This window comes from Lonchura striata, chromosome 3, assembly GCF_050655825.1.
Source record: "Lonchura striata isolate lonStrDom1 chromosome 3, ASM5065582v1, whole genome shotgun sequence".
NCBI classification, from domain to species: domain Eukaryota; kingdom Metazoa; phylum Chordata; class Aves; order Passeriformes; family Estrildidae; genus Lonchura; species Lonchura striata.
The window spans coordinates 87,210,187-87,231,983 of record NC_140705.1 but is presented as its reverse complement, the minus strand read 5'-3'; the positions used below and the strand labels follow the sequence as shown (position 1 = coordinate 87,231,983).

Below are 21,797 nucleotides of genomic sequence, written 5' to 3'. Positions count from 1 at the left end.
TGCCCTACTTCTGCATGGCCCCTTCTCCAGTTACATCTTGTTCATTTACCTGGCATTTAGTACCAACAATCCTTGTCCGTTATTCCCAACAATTCAGCTCCATGGCCATCTGTGTTCGAGACATGGACATTGGCCCAGAGAAGCTGCCCCATGCTGAGAGTGTTCCAGACCAAGTTGACAGGGCTTGGAGCACCCTGGGATAGTGAAAGGTGTCCCTGCCCATGCAATGGGTGAGACTGGATCATCTTTGAGATCCCTTACAACACAAAACATTCTGGGATTCTGGAATTCTCTGATACGGTGCTTAAGAAGCTACTTTGTGGGACCAATGAGGCTTCTGCAGCCACCCCGGGCATGGGTACAACTCTCTTGCCACCATTCCATGTGCTTGTGACATGGATTAGCATAAATCTGTGTAAGTCTGGGCTCTGCTGACTTATCCCGGCTAAAATCCTCGCTTCTGTCACATAGGAGGGGCTGTTCTGTCTGGAATGGAGGGAGATTGTGCCATCCCCTCTCCCTCCTGGATAGGAGCAAAGGTTGGGAAAGACCGTTCAGATCATCAAGTCCAACCATCAGCCATCACCACGACCATGTTCACCACTAAACTATGTCTTCAATTGCCACGTCCACATGTTTTGTTTTTTTTTTTAACAGTTCCAGGGATGACGACTGTACCACTCCCTGGGCAGCCTCTTGCAGTGCTTTACAACCCTTTCTGTTCTCATAGGATTTGTACCCCATCCAACCTGGCCTTGGACACTTTCAGCAATGAGACAGCCACAGAATCTCTGGACAACCTGTGCCAGGGCCTCCTCAGCCTCCCAGGAAAAGATTTCTTCCCAATATCCCATCTAACCCTCCTCTAAAACATGTATGGAGTAGCTTGATGGGAACTGAAAGGGCAAATTATTTATTTTCAAGACATGAGTTTCACAATAAGCAAAGAAGGGAGAAGCTGTGGATGAATTGAAAACATACTTGAAACTGGAGTCTGGGTTTCTTTGGTTTAAGCTGAGACAGAAGTGCTTCTCAGAAAGGAGAAGCAGGGTAGGAAAAGCCAATGTCCAACCTTTGCTTTCGCAAAGTGATTTGCAGAGCAGGAGAAATTGTTCTGGGAAGAGCCAGCTAAGCCAAGGGACAGGATGTGCCCGGTAAGAGCTGCAGGGTGTCCCAGTGCCCAGAACAGGCACAGCAAGAAAAAGGCATTTTAGTGGCATCACAAAAAGTTCCGGTTTTCCCTTCAAATTGTTTGGGAGCCGCATCCTGTGTCTGGGGTTTAGCACTGAGCACAAACGGGCCAGCTGCCCTCAGCTAAGGACGTGTTGCCAAAGGAGTTTGGCATTTGAAAGAACAGGAGCCCCTGAAAATCAAAATAAAAATAGGCCCAAAGAGGAAGCAGGAATAAAGGAATGATTTAGCAAAATGAAAATAAAAACACATAAATAGCTGGGAAGAAAATACCCTCAGCAGACAAAAGCCCACACGTCTGATTGCCAAGTGCCATTTCTGCTAAACAATCCGATTTCCCAAAGGAAAAATTGGATCCAAGGTCTCCCAAAAGTCTGGTGAGGAAACAGAGTCAATGCACTGAAGTGAAACTGCAAAGTATGGGTCAGACTCAGACACCTGCATCACTGGGATCCCGCCAAGGAAGAGCTGAGGATCCCTGCAGAGAGGGATCTTTTGGGACCTTCTCACCCAGGCTGTGAAGATAAGGATCTCTCCCTCTGGTGCAGGACACAGCAGGAAAACATGGACTCCTCCTTGCTGGTGATGGATCAGATAACCTTGGGTAGTGACTGGTTTAGCTGATTCAGGGCTGATCCTGCTGCTCAGGAAAGGTTGTCCCTCCTTCTTTTGACACCAGTTGCCTTTTTGCCTCTCCCACTGCCCCAGGAATTATTCTTAGGGCCAAATGCCACCTGATTCCCAACCCAGGCAGTGGGAACAGGGGATGCTGCTTGGCATGATCTGGTGAGTCAGGGCCAAAAACCATGAGTGGTTTGTGGGGATACTCCCCAGCAACTGTTGAGTTTGGGCTCTGAGGATGGAAATCCATCACCTGCTTCAAAAAAGACCATTCCAGTATTCCATATGCTGTGAGGAGCAGGAGGATGGCACTGAGGTATCCTAGAGCCAAAGGGGCCAGATTGGCTCCTGCCAACTGCTTCCAGGCTTTTCCTATCACCTGAGAGTTTCTCCTCTGATTTCTCCTCTCCGATTTTTTCCTCCCTTTCAACCTGTTCCTCACGTCAGGCTGTGCAACAAACCCTCTGGAGCTGGAGCAGAACCCAACCTGCTGCAAAGAAATGACCCAAATCAGGGGATTTTTGGGAGCTGTTGAAATCCTCTTTATGGTCCTGCATGTTCTTGTTTATTTTTTAAATTCCTCTTTTGCACAATCTGCTTCTCTTCCTCACCCTGTGTTAGTGGGGTGACTGTATCCTGATGCAAGGGCCATTCCCAGCCTGCAGCCCACAAAGTCCAAAGGCTTTTCCATTGCTTTGTTTCCAAAAATTGCAAAGCCAGCAGGAGCAGCAAGGAATGCAGCCAGATCAAAGTGCACTCATGTAGCAAAGGCTGACCACAAATGACAGGCATGGGACAAATGTCTGTCCCTGGTCTTGTCCTGCTCCCTGAGGGATGCTGGATCCACAGGGAATATGCCCAACATCTGAAGGAAAAGCAGTGCTGCTGGATCTTCATGGAAGATGCTCCAACTTCTTGCAGCAGTTTTAGTGAGTTTTCCTTCTTCCCTTTCCTCGGGGCCTCCAAGTCCATGAGCCCTTCCTTGGCTGCTGATGGCTTCAAGATATGGGAAGCTGGGATGAAAATTCAATCCCTGTCACCAAAGCCTGGGAATGTGCAGTGAATAAGCAACTTTGCAAGTCAAAGAAGACTGGGAGTGATCTGTTGCAGTTTTTTAGCTGAGCTTAAGGAGGTTTTTCTTCCCAGATGGAAAAGGCTTCAAAGTGGTGTGTTTCTATTCTTTGGGAAGAGTACAGCAGGCAGTGACTTGTGTCACAGGTTCAGGGAGCAGAAAGGTTGGTGCAGAGAAATACCAGTGCCCTTCAGCCACATCATCAGGATGCTGGTTCCCCAAATCCCAGTCCCTTCCCATGAGGCAGCAGGCGAGGGGAACACGCATGACCCCGATACACCTTGGTCCCAAATGTCCCCATGCAAGGCCAGTGTTGGGGCAGGGTCTGAATATCCAGAAACTCCCTTGTTTCCTTCCCATGCCACAAGAGATCTGTTCAGTTTGCCTTGGGTTAATGGCTTATGTTGGTTTCCCCTGGGTCTTCCTCCTTTCCTTGTTTTTGTCCCTGTTCCCTATTATCCTGCTGGTATGGGCCAGGTGAGAAGGAGCAGTGCCTTCAGCACAGCATTCCCATGCTGGGCAGGCCAGAGGGCAATGGGGTGAGTGAGATTCCATAGGGTGAAGTGACCAGTCCTGCGCTTGGGTCACAAAAACCCCATGGAGCGCTGCAGGCTGGGGCTGAGGGGCTGGGAAAGGTCCGAGGTGTGCAGTGGCTGATCACAAGCCCAGGTGTGCCCGGGTGCCCAAGAAGGCCAATGGCAGTGGTGTGGCCACAGGATCATGGCAGTGACCGTCCCCCTGTGTGACCACTGGTGAGGCCTCACCTCAAATCCTGGGGGCAATTTTGGGCCCTGCATGAAAAGAAAGACTTAGAGGTGCTGGAGTGTGTCCAGAGATGGGAATGGAGGTGGGGAAGGGTCTGGAGCACCAGGAGTAGCTGGGGGAGCTAGGGGTGGAGGCTCAACCCGGAGACAAGGAGGTTCAGGGGGGACCTTGTCACTCTCTACAAGTGTTTGGGGGGACCTTGTCACTCTACAAGTGTCTGAATCATGGAATGCTTTGGGTTGGAAGGACTTTAAAACTCATCCCATTCCCTGCCGCGGGCCAGGGGCACCTTCCAATAGCTCAAGCTGCTCCAAGCCACATCCACCTTGGACACTGCCAGGGATGGCACAGAGGAAGTTGTAGCCAGATGAGAGACGGTCTCTGCTCCCAGGTAATGAGTGACAGGACAAGAGGAGTCTGCCTCAAGCTGCGGCACGAGAGGTTTAGGCTGGACATTGGGAAAATTCCTTCACAGAAAGGACTGTCCAGCCCTGGCACAACTGCCCAGGGAAATGGTGAATCCCCACGGCGGAGGGGTGTAAAAGCCATGTGACCCTTGGGCCAGGGCTCAGCGGTGCCCCACAGTCCTGGGGGAGCGCTCTCGGTACGGTAGCGCCGCAGCTGCCCGCTGCCTCCTCCGCCGGGAGGCGGGCCGGGGCGGGGCGGCGGCGCTGGCGGCCCCCGAGCGCGGCGGGGCGGTGGAGCGGAGCGCGTCCCGTTCTGGGGGCCGCTGCCAGTCCTGCGCCTGGTGCCGGCGGCGGAGCGCTGCCGCTGCCAGCCTTCTTCCCGGTGGTGCCAGTGCCGGCGGCGGAGCGCTGCCGCTGCCAGCCTTCTTCCCGGTGGTGCCAGTGCCGGCCTTCTTCCCGGTGGCGGAGCGGTGCTAGCGCCGGTGGTGGAGCGAGGCGGCGGCGCTGGCGGTGCCGACGGGCGATGGGCGGCGGGCGCTGGGCGCTGCTCTGGGCGCTGCTGGCGGCCCTGCGCCCGCCCCGCGGAGGGGCCGGTGAGTCCGCAGGGGGCACGGAGGGAGCTGGGGACCCGGGACCGGGGGCGGCGAGCGGAGCTTGTCCGGAGAGCGCTTTCCCCGCGGGCGCTTCTCCGGGCCGGGCTGTGCCGTGGGCGCGACGGGCACTGAGCGCCCGGTGGGTCCCGAGGAAAAGCTGCGCAGGGATCTCCCGAGGGGTTTCTGGCCGCAGCGGGTCTGGCTGCTCTGGTACACAGGGTTTGGCTGTCCCGGGACGCACAATCTGGCTCTCCTGCGACACAGGGTTTGGCTGTACTGGGACACGCGGTTTGGTTGTGCCGGGACACAGGATCTGGCTGTGCCAGGACACATGGTTTGTCTGTCCTCGGACACGCGATCTGGCTGTCCTGCGACACAGGATTTTCTTGTCCAGCAGCACAGGGTCTGAGTCTTCTGGGACGTGATTTGGATATCCTGGGACACAGTCTGGCTGTCCCAAGACAAAGCTCTGCCTCCGCAGCGTGGTCCTGCCCCAGTACTTCGCTGCCTGATGTACCTCTGCTTGCCTGGGACACCAGGACAGGCAGGAACCACACATTCTGGCAGATCAATCTGGGATTTATCCCGTTAGTCATGAGCCAGCTATGTAGTGATGCTGAGAAAAATCCTCGGGAATCACCATAGTTTGTGGTGCTTTGCAATGCAGGCAGTTTGGTGGCTTTTCAACTCAATTTGTGGAAAGAAATGAGGAGATAAAGTAATTTTTATACTTTCAAAAATCCTGTGATCAGGGCTGTCCGACCTTTGGGAGCTACTGGGAGACCTCAGGAGTGCTGGGGGGGCCTCGGAGTCGCTGTGCAGATGGAATTTAGCAGGGAAGGCAGGAATGTCAGTGTTTGCTTTGAGCAGGGAGGAGTTAAAGTCCTGTCACAGCAGGAGCCTGAAGTGAGCGGAACTCTGTGGATGTAACCAGGAATCCTGTGCTGATTTGTACAAAAGGTGTTTGAATAAGGAAGATTCTTTTGGATTCAGGTGTGGCGCTAAGGAAAATTAATTTCTTACAATCGTGGAATTGTTAGGCTTGGAAAAGATCATTGAGTCCAAAGTTAACCCAACACTTCCAGGTCTACCACAGCTCCCAGGGGATGGGAGGCTGGAAACCCCACAGGCAGGGGCTCCTCATTCCTCCTGCTCAACAGTGCCTGAGGAGAAGCTGTTTTCAGCAGGTGAATTACTCCCAGCAGTGGGAATTCCAGGGCTTGGGATGCAGCCAGTGTTTTGGCAGACCTGGATGCATCATTACTGCAGTAAAGACCTTGTTGTTTCAGTTGTGGGATGTGCTTATTGTTCTTCATTCCTAATGAAGTATTCTGCCGAATTTTCCTGCTAAAATTCCTCTTTCCAAGGAGAAAGGCATACAGGACCTGTGCAGCAAGATCTGCCTCTGTTTTCCCTGGAGTTTTGCTGCAGTTCCAGGTGTTTCAGGAGAGCAGCAGTGCCCTTGCAAGTGGTTTGATTTCAATGCCAGATTTTGCCTCAGGCTTAGGACGGGAGCTGCTCCAGCACTCAGAGAGGCACGCCAGGCTTGCAGCTCCCTGGTTTTAGCCTGGGATTTTAGAGCCAGCCTAGCTGCTCTGGACTCAAGCAAGAGCTGTCCTGCCACAACGGTTGAGTCCCTTCCAAAGTGCCGTGAGGATATCCCCATCCCAAACTTCTGGGGTACCTAAAGGCAGTGTTAGAGATGAGGAATTCCTGTACTCACATGAGTCAGAGAGGAAAGCATTTCATTCCCAGGCCAGCAAACACCTCTTCCGACTTAATTAGTGTGAAAACAAGGTTGAGATCCTCCTTGCTCTTAGCCTTTAAGCTTGAAGCAGCCCAAGGAAGCAGAAATCATCCCAGGACACAGCACAAATCCATGTCCACCGCAGCCAGCGGTCCATGGTGCGGGAGCTGCTCCGGCCAGAACCAGAACCAGAACCCTTCAAACAGAGCAAGAAAACAGCAGCTGGAGCCTGGATTGTGCCAGGCAGGGAGAGGCTCCAGCCTGAATGACCTCCGGGAGGAGCAGGGGAGGGAAGGGAATGTGGGGTCGCTGCTTGTTTGTATTTGGCAGATCCTTTGGGAGCTATGGAGAGGCGACTGCACATCCATGGCTTGTCCCTACAGCTTTGCAGCAGTCACATGGGCTCTGTTTGTGTTGGTTTGGGAGGCTCAGGGACGCAGGTTGGAAAAGCTGCAGCTCGTTTTGTTTTTTTCTGAAAGGGAAATCCGTTGTGCTGTGGAGAGGCAGGGAGAGCCTTCCCCTTCCCTCTGGACTGAAAAACCCTGCTGGCATTTTGTCCTCAAGCAGCATTTCTTGAGGGTTAAAAATAGGAAGAGATTTAGCAAAGGGATATATCCAACCTCAAAATTGGGCTGTGTTTCTTGGCTCTGGGAAAAACACACCAGGCTCATGCCCCATTACTCACAACAGTGATGACGTAGCTTTAAAAACTTGTTGTTTGATGTTTGAGAGCTAAAACCTGCCCCAAAACAAACTCAGCTGAGCTCAGGTTCAATAAAAACTGTGCTTTCTTTATCTTTTAAACAGTGAGTGGTTGTTTGGCTTTTCTTTCTTGGAAAAGGGTAATTTCATTGAAATTCCTGTCTGGCACAATGCCTTTCCTTGCTGAAAGGGAGATTTACCACTCGGCTTAGGATTGCTGGTGGCTGGGAAAGCCTCAGGAAGCTCAGAAATAGTCCAGGAAAACCAGCCTCCACATCATGGATCCCCTAGATCTGGTCTCAAAAATACACATATTTTTGGAAGAGAATTGCTTTAAGTCGACCTGCTCTTCATCTGAGCTCTGGCTGGGTGGGAAGTGCTGGGAGGGAGAGGGAAAATGACATTTGGTAATTTGGAGGTGGGGGTATGAAGTCCTCAAAAACAGATTTCCCTTGGGAAAAAAATGTGAGAGAAGACCCTGAGAGAGCAACATTGAACAGCAGCTGGCTCCTACACACTGTCCAAAGGCACTTCTTCATCTGTCTGCAGCTCTTTTCTGGGAGAGTCAGTGAGTGGAGGCACTTAGCAAAAGTTGACTCAGAGCATGTCCCTCTCTCCCCGTCCTGGGAAGGGACAGGCTCCTGGCAGAGCCTAAAATCAGCAAAATTCCAGCCGGGAGCACTTCCTCTGCCACAGCTGAAAATGCTTCAGATGAGGCCCCGCAAAGGGTTTGCTGGAGTAAAGTCCCAAATTCCTGCTGCCCAGGGATTCTTTTATATTCCAGTCCCGGGGGTGTAATGCAGCAGGAATAGCTCCTGACTCTCCTCTTCCCAAGAAACGTGGCTGAATGTTTTCTTTAGCTTGGGCTGCTCCTGTTTGTTTTAAAAAGGACTTTTTTAGAGGTGCTGCCTGTACAGATTCCTGGGACAACATTTTGGGAAATGGAAATGAGCTGCCTTTAATTTTTCTTGGAAGCAGTGGAGTTGTTTTGCTGAGAGGTCTCCAAGACTTGCTGGTGGTGGTGACAAACCACAGGTGTTCCCTTGCAGAGGATGCTGATGGAGAAGGAGGTGTGAGGGTGTCCCTTTTGGTACATTCCCGGCGTTCCCAGCGGAGCCTGCTCGGCCACTGGCCCCACCAGAGGACCATGGAGGAGCCCCCAGGCAGCTCTGTTGGACAGCTCAGATTCAACCCCACGGTGCGACACGTGGTCATCAACGAGCACAAGGATGTCACCTTCAACTGCTCCATCCAAGTGCCTCGGGAGCTGCTCCGGCCCGATGCTCCAGGAATTTCCCTCTGGAAGGATGGGAGGGAGCTGCACATGCTGGATCGCATTGCCAGCAGCCACTTTGAGATCCTTGATGAGGAGGAGGTGGCCATGACCTCCACCTTCAGGTGAGCGCTGCTGGCCTTCTAGTCTTCTGGAGCAGCTGGGAATGAGGGATGCCCTGAGGGCTGGCTCCCAGGGAAGATGGGAAGCCACAAGCCCTGAGGTGGTGTCCGTTCTGTCCGGCAGCATCCTCGGCGCCCAGCGCTCGGATAATGGCTCCTACGTTTGCAAACTCAACATCTCTGGCGTGGAGGTAGCGTCTGATCCCATCCTGGTGCGGCTGGAAGGTGAGCTGGAGCAGCTGTGGAGTTGTGTCCTGGCTGAGTGACCAGGGAGCCAGAAATGGGGAATCCTTTGCTTCCCTGTGCCCATCCAGGTCTCCCACACTTCATCCGTCAGCCTGAGCAGCTGAATGTCACCAGGAACAGTCCCTTCAACCTGACCTGCCAGGCTGTGGGACCTCCAGAGCCTGTGGAGATCTACTGGTTCCAGAACAACATCCAAGTCAACCAGAAACCCCACATCTCCCTGTCGGTCCTGACTGTGCCAGGTGAGCTGGGAGTGTTCCTGCCGTGGGACACCACATCTGGGAATGTGCCCTTGTGCCATCCCAGAGCTGGTCCCTGCCAGGAGGTGCTGTTCCCATGCCATGCACAGTCCTGGGGCCCCTCTGGGGCAGGAAGCCCCATCCTCCTCCCTCTGGCTGCTGCCAAAAATCCCTTCCCTGGAAGAGGCAGGATACTCAACCAACTCTTTCCTGTGCAAGCAGCAGATTTTTCCACCAGCCTCTGGCTGTGCCAACAGGGGCCTGGCTGCTCTCCTGGCCTGCTGAAATGTTAGTCCTGCATCTGCAAGAGTTTGAGATGCCCCCTGTGCTGTGTATCCATGACAGCTGGTGGGACACAAGGAGAAAAATCCTTGGTATCCCATAAACCCCACTCTGGTTTTGCTGCAGAGGCAAAGGATGGGGTATTTCTTGCTTTGCTTGTGAAGAGGAGGCTGGTGGTTAATTAAGAGATGGGCTATAATTGCCCGGTCTTGGCATGTAATGGCAGGTGGCCTTAAAAAGACAGTGAAAGCCGGAAGAAGTGACTCATTCCTCCTGGATGTCCTTGCATCCGCCTGGCACCCGCTAGGTTGGGTCATTGGAGCAGAGCTTCTCCTGGCCCAGGAGCCCTGGCACCCTGAGGCACTGCTGGGATGATCCAACACTCCCTACATCCATATTGGCATGGGACAGGCATCCCAAACCCGGGGTCACCTCACCCAGGCCAGGAGTATCCGCCCTTGGGTATTTCCAGTGGTCCTTCTTTGCCATTAGCTGGGGGGTTTGAGCAATCGTTGATCAGCACTAAATCATCTGACCAGGCCGTGGCAGGGGCTCTTCTGCTTTCTGCCTTTCCCCTTTTGGAGGGAAAACAACTTCTTCCTTAGGAGTTTGTGCAAGGGCTCCTTAGGGACATCCTGTTCCTGCCATGCCGGGTCCAGCAGGGGTGGTACATGTGTGACCCCAGTGTGGGAGAGGGGCAGCTGGAGCCTGGAGTCACCCCCAGGCACTGGCAGCAGAAGTGTCACAGAGGGAAGTGAAAACGGGCTAAGAAAGGAAACCCTGAGTGTTTGATGGTGGGAAGCTGGTGGGATTGGGATGCTTCTGGCATATCCAGGGAACGGGGCTGTGTTTTCCCGACAGGACTCAACAAGCCGGCGCTGTTCAGCTGCGAGGCCCACAACAGCAAAGGCCTGACTGCATCCAGCCCGGGCCAGGTCAACATCAAAGGTCAGCTCCTATTCCCTGTTAAACCCCTGTGTCCAGCACATCCCAGCACTCGTCCTTCACAAGCTGAGGGAGATCCTGGCTTCAATTCTATAATTAAAATACAGCGGGATCTGGTTATAACGTGGTCATACCATGTTGGTCATCCCAGCATCAGAATGGGAGAGGGAGCACCAAAATCTAAATTTGAAAGCAAAACTGTCAGCTTCAAAGTAGGATTCGGAAGGGCTGCATCGCTCCTTTCCTTCCTTCATAACCAGGGCGGTGCTCCATAGGAATTTTCCATAGGAAACAGTGGAAATTGCTGACATTCCTGATGGGAGCTGCTCCAGCAACGTTAAGGAAGGTGTTTCCCAAAATAAGTCATGGTCTTTAAGCTGCCCAGAATAGTCACAAATATAGAAATGGCCAAAATAGTCCTGAAAGTGACATTTTTGTTCTTCCCTATCCGGAAGGTGGTCTGGCACATCCACAGAATTCAGATGTGGGGTCACACACTGAGTCCTGGGAACTTCAGGGAAAAGCCACCGAGCCAGGTTTGCCTTCCAGCTGATTGCCCTTGGCTTCTCCCTGCAGGAATTCCATTTGCACCCATCAGTGTGCAGGTCCTCAACAGGACAGCCCATGGAATCAGGATATCCTGGGTGCCGGGCTTTGATGCCTTCTCTGCCTTGAACAGCTGCAGTGTCCAGGTAAGCATCCAGAATTCCCATATCCCTGCCATCTCCCTCACATGGATGCTCCGAGGCAGGTGGAAGTTGGTGGTGTTTGGCACAAGGTGCACAGATTTCATGGAATCCTGGAATAGTTTGGGTTGGAAGGACCTTAAAGATAAGCAGTTACACCTCCCTTCCAACACCTTCCACTACCCCAGGTTGCTCCAATCTGGCCTTGGGCACTTCCAGGGATGGGGCAGCCACATCCTCTCTGGGCAGCTTGTGGCATGGCCTCACATGGAACATTTTCTTCCCAATATCCCATCTATCCCTGCCCTCTGGCAGTGGGAAGTCATTCTCCCTTGTCCTGTCACTCCATGCCCTTGTCCCCAGTTCCTCTCCAGCTCTCTTGGAACTCCTTTCCATAGGGCAGCACAGTCAGGTTGTCGTGTTTTATGGACCTGGTCATACCCTTCCCAACCAAGCAGCATTCCCAAAGTCAGGATTTGGAGGGGCAGGTTTCCCTCAGCTCCCCACTCCTGGGAAGGAGCTGAGGGATTGCCTGCGTCCTGGAGAACTCAGGGAACTCCACCTCCATGGGTAGAGCCTGCAGGCATTTTCCACCTGCTGCACATGGCTGGCTTTGCCAGTCCAAGCCCATCTTGCTGTCTCATGGATATGATTTTTAAATCTGGAAAATCTCCACTCCAGCTGGGATAACACGTGGAGGGAGGAGACCTTTGAATCCAGGTAAAAGTGAAAGGAATTTCAGGGAACAAAGGTACCAGGGCTAATATTAGCACCATGTCCTGCTGCTGCCTTCCAGCCAGAGCTTGGGAAGTGGGGTGGAGAGCCAAGGAATTTCCTATGACTTAACATTCATGGTCTGTCTGTAGGAAATAGCCTTTGAAAGTGGAAAACAGGAGAGGGTTTCTGGCAAAAACACAGCTATGACTCAGCCCTTTTGCTGCTGTCCCCTTGGATAATCCCTGGGTCCACCAAGCCAGTGACTCATTCCTGAGGGCTGCAGCTGGCCCACCTGCCAATTCCAACTGTTGCAGTTTGCAAACATCCTGACTTTGTTCCAAAATCCATGGATTTGGTGGGTTATTCTCAGAAGACAATTGAGGATCAGGCTGGATGCTCAAGATGTCTGGTCCCAGAAGCATTGTGTGTGTTTCTCTGGTCACTTCTCACCTCCCTGACAGCATCTTGTGACAACTTGGGGATGGAGATGGCATTCCCTGACTTTTTCAGGAGACAGGCAACCCCTCAGCTCCTTCCCATTATTTGTAAGGAATGGGGAGCTGAGGGAAACCTGCCCCTCCAAATCCTGACTTTGGGAATGCTGCTTGGCTGGGAAGTGTGTGACCAGGACAAGTGTGTGGCTGCACCAACCCCAGGCTTGTAGAGTCTTCCAGAGAACTACTTGGAGCATTTCTGGGAATTTCTTCATGGAAACTTGAGGATGAAGGCTGTTCCTTTGTATTTTGGTTAAACAGATACTGAGACAATCCTGGGATACTGTGGGGGCTCTTTTGATTGAGCACAAGGATAGATGTCCTGCCATCCCAAAATCACAGATGGAGCCTTTTAAGAGGAGTGCACAGCCCTGGGCACATGGGTTGGGTTGTCCTTGTTCTTGCTCTTTCCTCTTTCCCCACTCTGTCCCAATCCAGTAGTGCTTCCCACAAAATGAGATGTTTCCTGGAAAGCTGCAGTGGCTCTGTGGGCAGCTCCATGGGTACTCCACATCCATAAACTTGTTTTTCTGTGAAAGCAGGTCTTGTTTTTGGGATGTTGAATTCATCCATACTGCTAAATGTGACAAGGATTGGAATTAGTCCCATTACATCTCATGGAGATAAATTCTGTTTTCCAAAAAAACAGAATTTCTGCTGCACAAAAAAAGGAGCTTTATTTTGGTTTTTTTGGGATGTGCTGCCTGGTTATTTTATTCGGGGCTCCTTTTGCTCCAAGAAACAGCAAATCATCCCTCCCTCCTTCCCAACATCCCCGGAATGTTCCCAGCTCCACACGTGTTGGAGCCCTCTCCCTGTACCCTGTGAGTGTCCTGCCATGAGCTTTCCCTGCAGGAGCTTTTCTCTGCAGAGTTTAAATGGGAGGCAGGACTCTGGATCCTGTTTTCAAACATCTCTGTCTGCAGGTTGTTCCTGACTAATCCCTGTTTGTGGACTAATTTTCCAATTAAAGGTCAAGGAAGTGGTTCCAAGAGGCAACGTCTCCCTTCAGACCTTCCACACCTTGGTGCCTCCCCATGTGTATCACATCCAGCAGCTGGAGCCCATGGAAGAGTACAACATCCGTGTTTCCTGCGGGAATGAGGTCGGCTGGTCGGCATTCAGCCCCTGGATAACGGCCAGCACCACAGAGGGAGGTAGGAAATGGAGAGTAAGGACTGAGAAGGGTTTCCCTGCCTCAATCCCTCTGGAAGAGAGACAACTCTGGAGTCCTCTTTGCTCCCAGGGTGGGAAAGGAAACTTCCCCCTTTTTTCATGGGCTTTCTGGTTGAGCTCCAGCTCGTTTTCCATCAGATCCCCATATCTCTGCATCCATTCTCCCAGCTTCCCTCAACTCCCTTCCCATCGATTCCCATAGCTCCAACCACACCACCGCTGAACATCACGGTGTCCTTCAATGAACCCAGCTCCTCGTTGGAGATCCACTGGGTGAAGCCATCACTGGAGAGGATCCATGGGGAGCTCCAGGGCTACCACATCTGGTACAGGTGGCACAACTCCGAGGGCATGGTGAGTCACCAGGAAATGGGGAAGAATGGCTAAAATCCTGGAAAAATTCCCAGCAGGGATGTCCAGATGGGTTTTGGTGCTTCCACAAATTCTTTTGGAGCTAATTTCTTTGCTATCTTGGGCTTTCATGTGGGCTTAAAACTACTCCTGGCCTTGCATTCCCTGGATTTTGAGCAGTTCCTTACTCAGATGAGATTTATCCCTTCCTTAACCCATAGCACAGAATTTCAGAGCTCAAGGAACTCTTTGGCCCAAAGGCCTCGCTGTGAGTGCGTGAAATCACCTGGCACATCCTGCTTGCCTTTTCTAGGATTTGGGAAGCAGCTGCAGGAATTTGCTAGCGCAAGGTTGGTCCAGGCTCTGGGCAAAAGATCCCATCCAGAGCCTGTGGATAGCAGCAGGAATGGATCCAGCTGTGGTTTGGGTTCCTCTGTGCCAGGCTGGAGGAGTGACCGCGGCTGGAAACAGTGACTCATCCCCATTTTTTTGTTGGATGCTGCACTTTCTGTTCTCCTTTTGCTTCCCCATATAGATCCAGTCTGAATGAAGCCAGGGAAACAAAATCATGGTCTTGTGACTTGGAGAAAAAGTGCTGACAGGAGCTGTCTCTCTCCAGCAAAAGGCCAAATCTAGGCCTTACCCTTTAAGCCCTGATTTATTGTTGATGTTGTTTGTTAATTTTTGTCAATTTTTCCAGCTTATGGAGTGAAATTTTTTCCAGTTCTCAATTTTTCCATGAGTCTGAAACATAAGACTGGAGTTCTGACTCCTCAAAAATCTCCTTCTAAGGTTGGACTCAATATCTCAGAGGTCTTTTCCAACCTAAACGATTCTGTGCAAATGATTCAATGAAGTAAAGCCCCTGAGTTGTGGCCCTGTACAGGCTAAATTTGGACTGCCCCAAAATAGCACAAGGTTTTGCAGGATAGTCAGGGAGAAGCTGATTTCAGTGTCACAGGGCCACCTGCAGGCCTCTCAACAACCAGGAAATTCCCAAAAGTTGGTTTATTTTCCTCCTTAACCAGCAGTCCTTGTTGGAGCCAAGGCTGTCTGAGTTGGGTTGGGAAGAAATTCCTCAACTACCACAAAACAAAAAATCCCATGAAATTTGGCAGCTCAGCCTTGCTTTGTGCTCATGGTCTGCATCTGTCCCCAGATGATACAGCAGAGCCCTTTAGGACAGGGAAGGATCCCAATTTTAGGCTGGCGGTAGGGAAAGGATCCCGTGTGGATACAAAGAGGAGGAAGGCAGGAGTGTGGGAGCAGAGCTGACAACAGGTCCCAGCTCCTGTTGCTGCCAGTAGGTGCCCACACATTCCCTGGGCCTGGGTGTTTCACATCTGTTTCTGTGGCTTTTTTGGGACAGGGAGCAGAAACTGATTCCCTCTGAGAAGCTCTGATTCCCTCTCCTCATCTCCTTGCCCATTGATCCCCCTCAGCTCCATTCCCTCTCCTCACCCACTGATCCCCCTCAGCTCCATTCCCTCTCCTCACCCACTGATCCCCCTTAGCTCCTCCTTTTTTTTGTGGGATGTTCAGGAAGGAGCCAGGCGCTTCTGGGCACAGCAGCCTGCCAGATGTTTTGGCAGCTGGACAGCTGTTTTGCAGTTGGAAATCGGCAGGGAGCAGCAGCAGCAGCACTTTCTCAGCTGGAAACGACCAGGAAATGATGGAATTTGCAGGGAAAGGCTCCTATGTTTTTACCAGGCCATGCTGCCTCCTGCCATGGTACCAGCCAAGGAAATACGTAAAAAGTGGGACTATAATTAGCTGGACACAAAAGCCACAGAAGGAGTGTTTTTTGAGCTTAGGATCTACTTCCAGAGCACTTGAACAGTCCTACCAGGAGCACATGGATTCATGGATGCTGAGGCTCACAGGGCTCCAGTGGCCAAACGGGCCACAATGAAGGCTGAGGGTCAGAATCTACGTCACCAGAGCCTTTCCCTTCCTTGCCAGATCCTTCTCTGCCTCTTTTCTGGCACTGGCTGCTGCTGTTGTGAAGCAGAGAGGGCCAGGAATGCTTGGATTGAATGGGAAGCACTGCTCAGCTCCGTTCCTGATCCCATCCGGCCCTTGCACACAGGGCCATTCTTCTCTGTAAATAGCTGGGAGCTGCACTTCCTGTGAGCTGGGAAAGCAAAGCGGCTCCAAAGGTTGCCAAGGGGACAATTCTCAGTAAATCCCCAGGTTTCCCTGCCTTCCCCAGCCCAGGAGTTTCTTCCCTTCCTCTCTCCTGCAGATCATCTCTGATGAGGTCCGGCTGAATGGCAGCATGGCCGTGCTGCCCGTGGTGGCCACCAATGCCACCTGCTCCATCCGTGTGGCTGCTGTCACCAACGGGGGAGTGGGACCTTTCAGCATTCCCGTGGAGATCTTCATCCCTGCCAGTGGTAAGGAGGTGCAGGGCTGGTTGCTGGGAATAGCGCAGGGTGTGTTTTCCATGAGGCCATTTGGCATCACTCCATCCTCCTTCGGATGCTTTCCCTGTCAGCCAAGGATCCTGATCTGGGAGCAGGAAAGCCTCACTCCACATTCCCTTTTTTCCTCATTCCCATGTAACCCTTTGGGCTCTGCTGAAAACGCCTGGGAATTCCTGCCCCAAGCCCCAGGTGCTGCAGGCTGACTCTTTCACCAGCTCCATTAACAGGATATTTTCTTAGGATTAATAACCTCAGCCCCCTCTTCGAATCCAGCCTCCGGGAATACCGACTCCTTTGTCATAGCCCTGGGATTTATCTGTGGGACAATTGCCATCGGAGTCATCCTCTGCTTGTCCATAGTCATCCAGAAACGATGCGTGGAGACAAAATACGGGTAAGGGGATGGAAAACAGGGCAGCTTCCAAGGAGTGGGGGGCCAGCAGCCCATACTGGATTTGGGGATTAGACTTGTTATGCCTGTGGTGAGGGACTAAGTGGGTTTTTCCTTCCCCTCCCTTCCTTAGCTCAGCAGTTCACCTTTTGCTCACTATTCCTATTTTTAAAGGGAAGTGAACTTGTGCAACTTGGTGGGGGAGGTGTTTTGGCATGGAAATGAGAGAGCAGAGGGTATCACTGGTCACTAGAGGGTGACCTGAACCCAAAGGAAGAGCTGGAGCTGTATCAGGGAGGTTAGGCTGGAATTTAGGAAAAGATCCTTTCCCCAGAGGGAACTGAATAGGTTCCCCAGAAAAGGGTCACGGCTTCAAGGCTGCCAGAGCTCCAGGAGCATTTGGACAATGCTCTCAGGGATGTGCTGGCTGGGATTGTAGGGGTCTCTGTGCAGGGCTAGGAGCTGGACTGGATGATCCTTGTGGGTTCCTTTCAGCTCCATGATTCTGTGATTCCATAATATCCCATGTCCTGGAGAAACCCTCCTGCCTCATCCCACGCCCGGGTTCAATGGCCCAGCATTGTTTAAAAACATGGACAAAGGGCTGTTTTCTCCTGCAATAACCCAACACTCCTCACTCATCCTCGTGACTTCCCAAGTGGTGTTTAACTGCCCCGTGCTCCCAGTCTGGAAACTGGTACCGAGTAAGGATCTCTTTCCCTGCTTTCCCAGTTCTGGAGCATCCTGCCCTGTTTTTGTTTCCCAAAGCTGGACTCTGCAGGGCTCCAGCAGCATTCCTGCTCCTTGAGTAGGAAATGAGTATCCTATTTCCTCCCCAAAAGCTCCAAGCTCTGTGACTCACTCCTTGATGGTTCAGTGGTGTTTGTGGAGCTGTTGTTTTGCTCAGATGTTGCAGGCAATGGTGCTGATCCAGGAAAAAGGAAATTGATGTGCATTTCCCCTTTTCCTATGCATCCCCTGGGCTTCTGCCCCTGCCGTGCTGATTCCTTCATCCAGCTGAAGCTGCCACAGCAAATGTGTTTGTGTTCCCTTAGGAGTGCTTTCAGTGGGAATGACTCGGAGCTGGCAGTGAGCTACACAGCCAAGAAGTCCTACTGCCAGAGAGCTGTGCAACTGACCTGTAAGGATATGTTTTTATCCCTCTGGAAGGATCTGGAGGGGGAAATGGCAGCAGGTGGGAGGTGCCTATGCTCTTGTCCTTTCCCCTTGCAGTGGGAAGCCTGGGTGTCAGCAGGGAGCTCCAGCAGAAGCTGCAGGATGTTGTCGTGGACAGAAATGCCCTGAGCCTGGGAAAGGTCCTGGGAGAGGGTGAGTAAAACTCATCTCATTCCAACCTCCTGCCATGGGCAGGGAACCTTCCATGAGTCCAGCTTGTCCTCCTTTTGTCACTGATGAGGAACAAGCCTTTTGGTTCCATCTTGGAGCATTCCAGATCTTAGGGATCAGGTGATGTCCTGAAAGGTGGTGCTTTGGGTAAAGGGATTCCTTCTTTCCTGTGGCGCAGGGGAGTTTGGATCTGTGATGGAGGGACGGCTCAGCCGGCCTGAAGAGCCCCCACAGAAGGTGGCTGTGAAGACCATGAAGTGTAAGTTGTCTCTCTGCCCCACTGGATACCAACATTTCCAGTACCTCTCTCAGGAATGGCATCCTGGTACCATTTTGGGGTTCTAAAGCTCTTTCTTTCTCTCTGCTTCCCAGTGGATAACTTTTCCCAAAGGGAGATCGAAGAGTTCCTCAGCGAAGCAGCATGCATGAAGGACTTTGACCACCCCAATGTCATCAAGCTCCTCGGTAGGGGCTGTCCTTTCCTACCCTCCAGCTGGGATTTGGGTGGACCTGTATCCCTTTTCCCAGGGCACTGTGTGAGTTGTTCATGTTTTCCAGGGGTGTGTATCGAGCTGAGCTCCCTGCAGGTGCCCAAGCCCATGGTGATCCTGCCATTCATGAAATATGGAGACCTGCACAGCTTCTTGCTCCGCTCCCGGCTGGAAATGGCCCCCCAGGTAGGGAGCACCAGGAGCAGAGGAGTGGGGTGGGATAGAGGTGGGAAGGGAATCCACCTCTGCAGCTCCTGCAGGCTCATGGGTCAGTGAATGGCAGGGTCTAAGGGATAAGAGCTTGTCTGCTGCCGTGGGCTCATCCATTGGGATGGCAGCCCTGTGTAAGGAAGCCTTTTGGATCAACACCGTGTAACCCCTACCTTCCCTCCCCAGTTTGTGCCCCTACAGACCCTGGTGAAGTTCATGGTGGACATTGCCCTGGGCATGGAATACCTGAGCAATCGGAACTTCCTCCACAGGGACTTGGCAGCTCGAAACTGCATGTGAGTGTTTTCCTCTGCTCCATCCCACGGGATGAACTCTGTGGATTTACAGCACAACTCTGCTCCTTTCAATTAAAGTTCCCTTGGTTTTGAGACACAGAACTCAGCCTGGGGTTTGTGGCCTGCGGCTGTCCTGATCCCTGTTTGCCCCCAGGCTGCGGGATGACATGACAGTGTGCGTGGCAGACTTCGGGCTCTCCAAGAAGATCTACAGTGGGGATTACTATCGGCAAGGCCGCATCGCCAAGATGCCGGTCAAGTGGATTGCCCTTGAGTCCCTGGCTGACCGTGTCTACACCACCAAGAGTGATGTGGTAGGTCCCCTTGCCTGGAGGGACAGTCCCCTGGGCTGAGCCACACCATGCTCCTGTTGGTGTCATTCCCTGGAAGCACAGGAGGCTGTTAGAGCCCTTCTGCTGCCGGTGCAGTTGGTTCCTTGAGTGGGCCTCTCGCCTCCATCCTGGTCATTTCCCATTTTTGGAGAACCACAGCTCTGCCTGTTGTCCCTTGGATGCCAGGCAGTGACCTTTCCCCATTAAAAGGTTAATTCCATTCATTCCTTCTGGAAGTGTTCCTTCAGCCTTGGCCTTTTCCTTTTGTGCTGGCAGTGGGCATTTGGCGTCACCATGTGGGAGATTGCCACGCGTGGGATGACGCCGTACCCAGGGGTGCAGAACCACGAAATCTATGAGTACCTCTTCCATGGGCAGCGCCTGAAGAAGCCTGAGGATTGCCCGGATGAGCTGTGAGTCCTGGGATCCCAGATGGGAAAATGGATTTTCCTAGGAGCAAACTCCTTAATGTTTGCATAACATGCCTAAGGAAAAGCTGGATCCTGGAGCAGAGCATGTGTCAGCATCTGCTGAACTCCAGGCAAAAATGCCAACAAATATCCTCAGAGGAAGCAATGGGTTTGTAGGGCTGGCAAGGTCACCAGGAACAGTCAGCGATGGAACTTTTTAGTACTTTATTTCTTTTTTTTTTAGATTTGTTTTGGCCAAAAAGGTCCTGGCTGATGATGCTCATCTTTGTTCCACAAAATTCCCTCTAGGTCCCTTCCTTGCCTCAAATCTATAAATCAGTGTCCCCATGGAAAGGGAAATGTGGAATACACAAACCTTTGGATTTCTGAGCACCTCAACAAAGGCCTTTCTCCCAAGCTACTTTCCTGAGTTATTCTCCAGTGCCACTAGAGCTGAAAATGTTTAACCCCCTATGGCTGAGAGCTTTGAATCCCAACTGGATAAACAGACTTGTACATTTCCTAAAAGGCTCCTCTCCAGTGCCTATTCCTGAAGGAAGCAGTGCTGGAACCTCTAAGAATCCAGCCTGCTGGAGGGCAGAGAGGCTGGCAGGGACATGCTAGGGGCTTCCAGGGCTCCCTAACATCCAGCCTGGGAACAGGCACCTGCCAAGGGAGGGACTGGGCATCCCACACACAGAGCTGGGATGTTCCAGGGAACAGATCCCAGGGCTGCACTGGAAGAGACTTCTCACACTTCTAACAGCAGTTTGGGCTGATAAATCCATGCCCTTGGGAAACAGCCTGAGCAGAGGGAGTTGTTTTCACTTTGATTTAATGGGAATTTCAAGGCTTGCCTAACTTGGGGGGAAACAGGGTGCCCATACCTTCCCTAAACCAGAGGAGTGCAGGCTGCCCAGAGAAGCTGTGGCTGCTAAATCCCTGGAAGTGTTCAAGGACAGCTTGGAGCAACCTGAGATGGTGGAAGGAGCCCCTGCCCGTGCCAGCAGGGTTGGACTGGATGAGCTTTAAGGTCCCTTCCAAACCATTCTGTGATGCTGGGATCCTCTGTTAACCACACTCCTCTCCCAATTTCTAGGTATGAAATAATGTCTGAGTGCTGGAGAGCCAACCCTGCCACTCGCCCTACCTTCTCCCAGCTCAAAGTCCAGCTGGAGAAGCTGCTGGAAAACCTGCCCAGCACCAAGGCACGTGGGGACATCATCTACATCAACACCGGCCTTCCCGAGCAGAGCCCGGACTCCACGCAGGATTCTGGCTTCCCACAAGTGGATTCGGATTTGGACGCTGGGGAGGCATCAGAGCCTGGCTCCCCCAGCGCGGAGGCGGCGCTGGTGGCTGTGGATGTGCATCCCAGCGAGCTGTGGGACACCAGGTACATTATGGAGGAGCAGCTCAGTGGCCCCGTGAAGGAGCCCTATGTGCCACTGCTTCCCTACCAGGGCTTGGAGCCGGGAAGCCGATGGAGCCAGGCCAGCACTTTGCCGGCATCGGAGCGGCCGTGTGCCGGGAGCTGTGGGGAGGACTCGGAAGTGCCGCTGGGAATGGTGTGAGTGGCACCACAGCAAGGATACAGAGGGAATATTTTAATAAACAGTCGTCTCTTTTATTTATTATCTCCTGCACAGTTTTCCTGGTGGAGGCTGGCTCTCCCCAGGAGCTCTTTCCTGGGCAGAAGTCCCAGGGGTTTGGAATTAACAGTGGAATTATTTTGTTGTAATTATTCATCTTCTCCAGAAGGTGCAGAGCAGAGTAGAGTGGATGGTGCTGAGGGGGCAGCTGGCCTTGCAGGGCCCGATATTTTCCCCCTTTTCCATCACTTGTTAAGGTTTGCAGGATGGGCATCCCCCTGGATGATGGGTGCTCCAGCTCTACAGCCTGCTGGGGGATTTCACACTGCAAGAGATCCCCATGGAAAACAGCAACGGGAGCCCCAATGGGAGCAGTGGGTGCTCTCACACTCCCTTCGCCCTGATGGGTTTCCATCCATCCGATCCGCGTGCTGAGGAACCATCACTCCTGCTACAACACCAGGGAAACAGGAGCCTGAGGGGGTCCTGGGAGGGCTGGAGCCCCCCAGCCATGGCCTGGCCCTTCCCTGCTGCTGCTTCTCCTTTTGGGGGGAATTCTGTTGCTTCCATAGCTAGGGCTACTTGGCAGCAACCAGAACTGGACTCAGCACCTCTTGCCTCTCCCTGGGGGAGACTGGGCTGGAAAGGGGACTGGGCTGGGGAGGGTATGCAG

The 21,797-nt window shown here is 52.6% G+C and overlaps 1 protein-coding gene across 6 annotated transcripts; it reads left to right on the top strand.

Annotated features, from left to right (window-relative positions):
- The first annotated feature begins 4,332 nt into the window (after nucleotides 1-4,332).
- MERTK (MER proto-oncogene, tyrosine kinase) lies at nucleotides 4,333-21,162 on the top strand. Of its 6 annotated transcripts, none has more exons than XM_085575709.1 (20): nucleotides 4,333-4,428; nucleotides 4,479-4,649; nucleotides 8,148-8,496; nucleotides 8,618-8,718; nucleotides 8,808-8,981; nucleotides 10,122-10,208; nucleotides 10,782-10,897; nucleotides 13,076-13,259; nucleotides 13,481-13,632; nucleotides 15,875-16,025; nucleotides 16,296-16,449; nucleotides 17,502-17,587; nucleotides 17,680-17,775; nucleotides 17,972-18,052; nucleotides 18,166-18,258; nucleotides 18,352-18,470; nucleotides 18,681-18,790; nucleotides 18,945-19,104; nucleotides 19,399-19,535; nucleotides 20,632-21,162. In XM_085575709.1, exons 2-20 carry the CDS (start codon nucleotides 4,580-4,582, stop codon nucleotides 21,104-21,106), a joined length of 2,895 nt encoding a protein of 964 aa, XP_085431835.1. In that variant the 5' UTR covers nucleotides 4,333-4,428; nucleotides 4,479-4,579; the 3' UTR covers nucleotides 21,107-21,162. The 6 variants fall into 6 exon arrangements, with proteins under 6 accessions (XP_085431835.1, XP_085431832.1, XP_031360156.1 ...); XM_085575706.1 differs by having other exon boundaries at nucleotides 4,333-4,447; nucleotides 4,499-4,649; nucleotides 16,329-16,449; XM_031504296.3 differs by having other exon boundaries at nucleotides 4,333-4,447; nucleotides 4,499-4,649.
- Nucleotides 21,163-21,797: the final 635 nt, after the last annotated feature.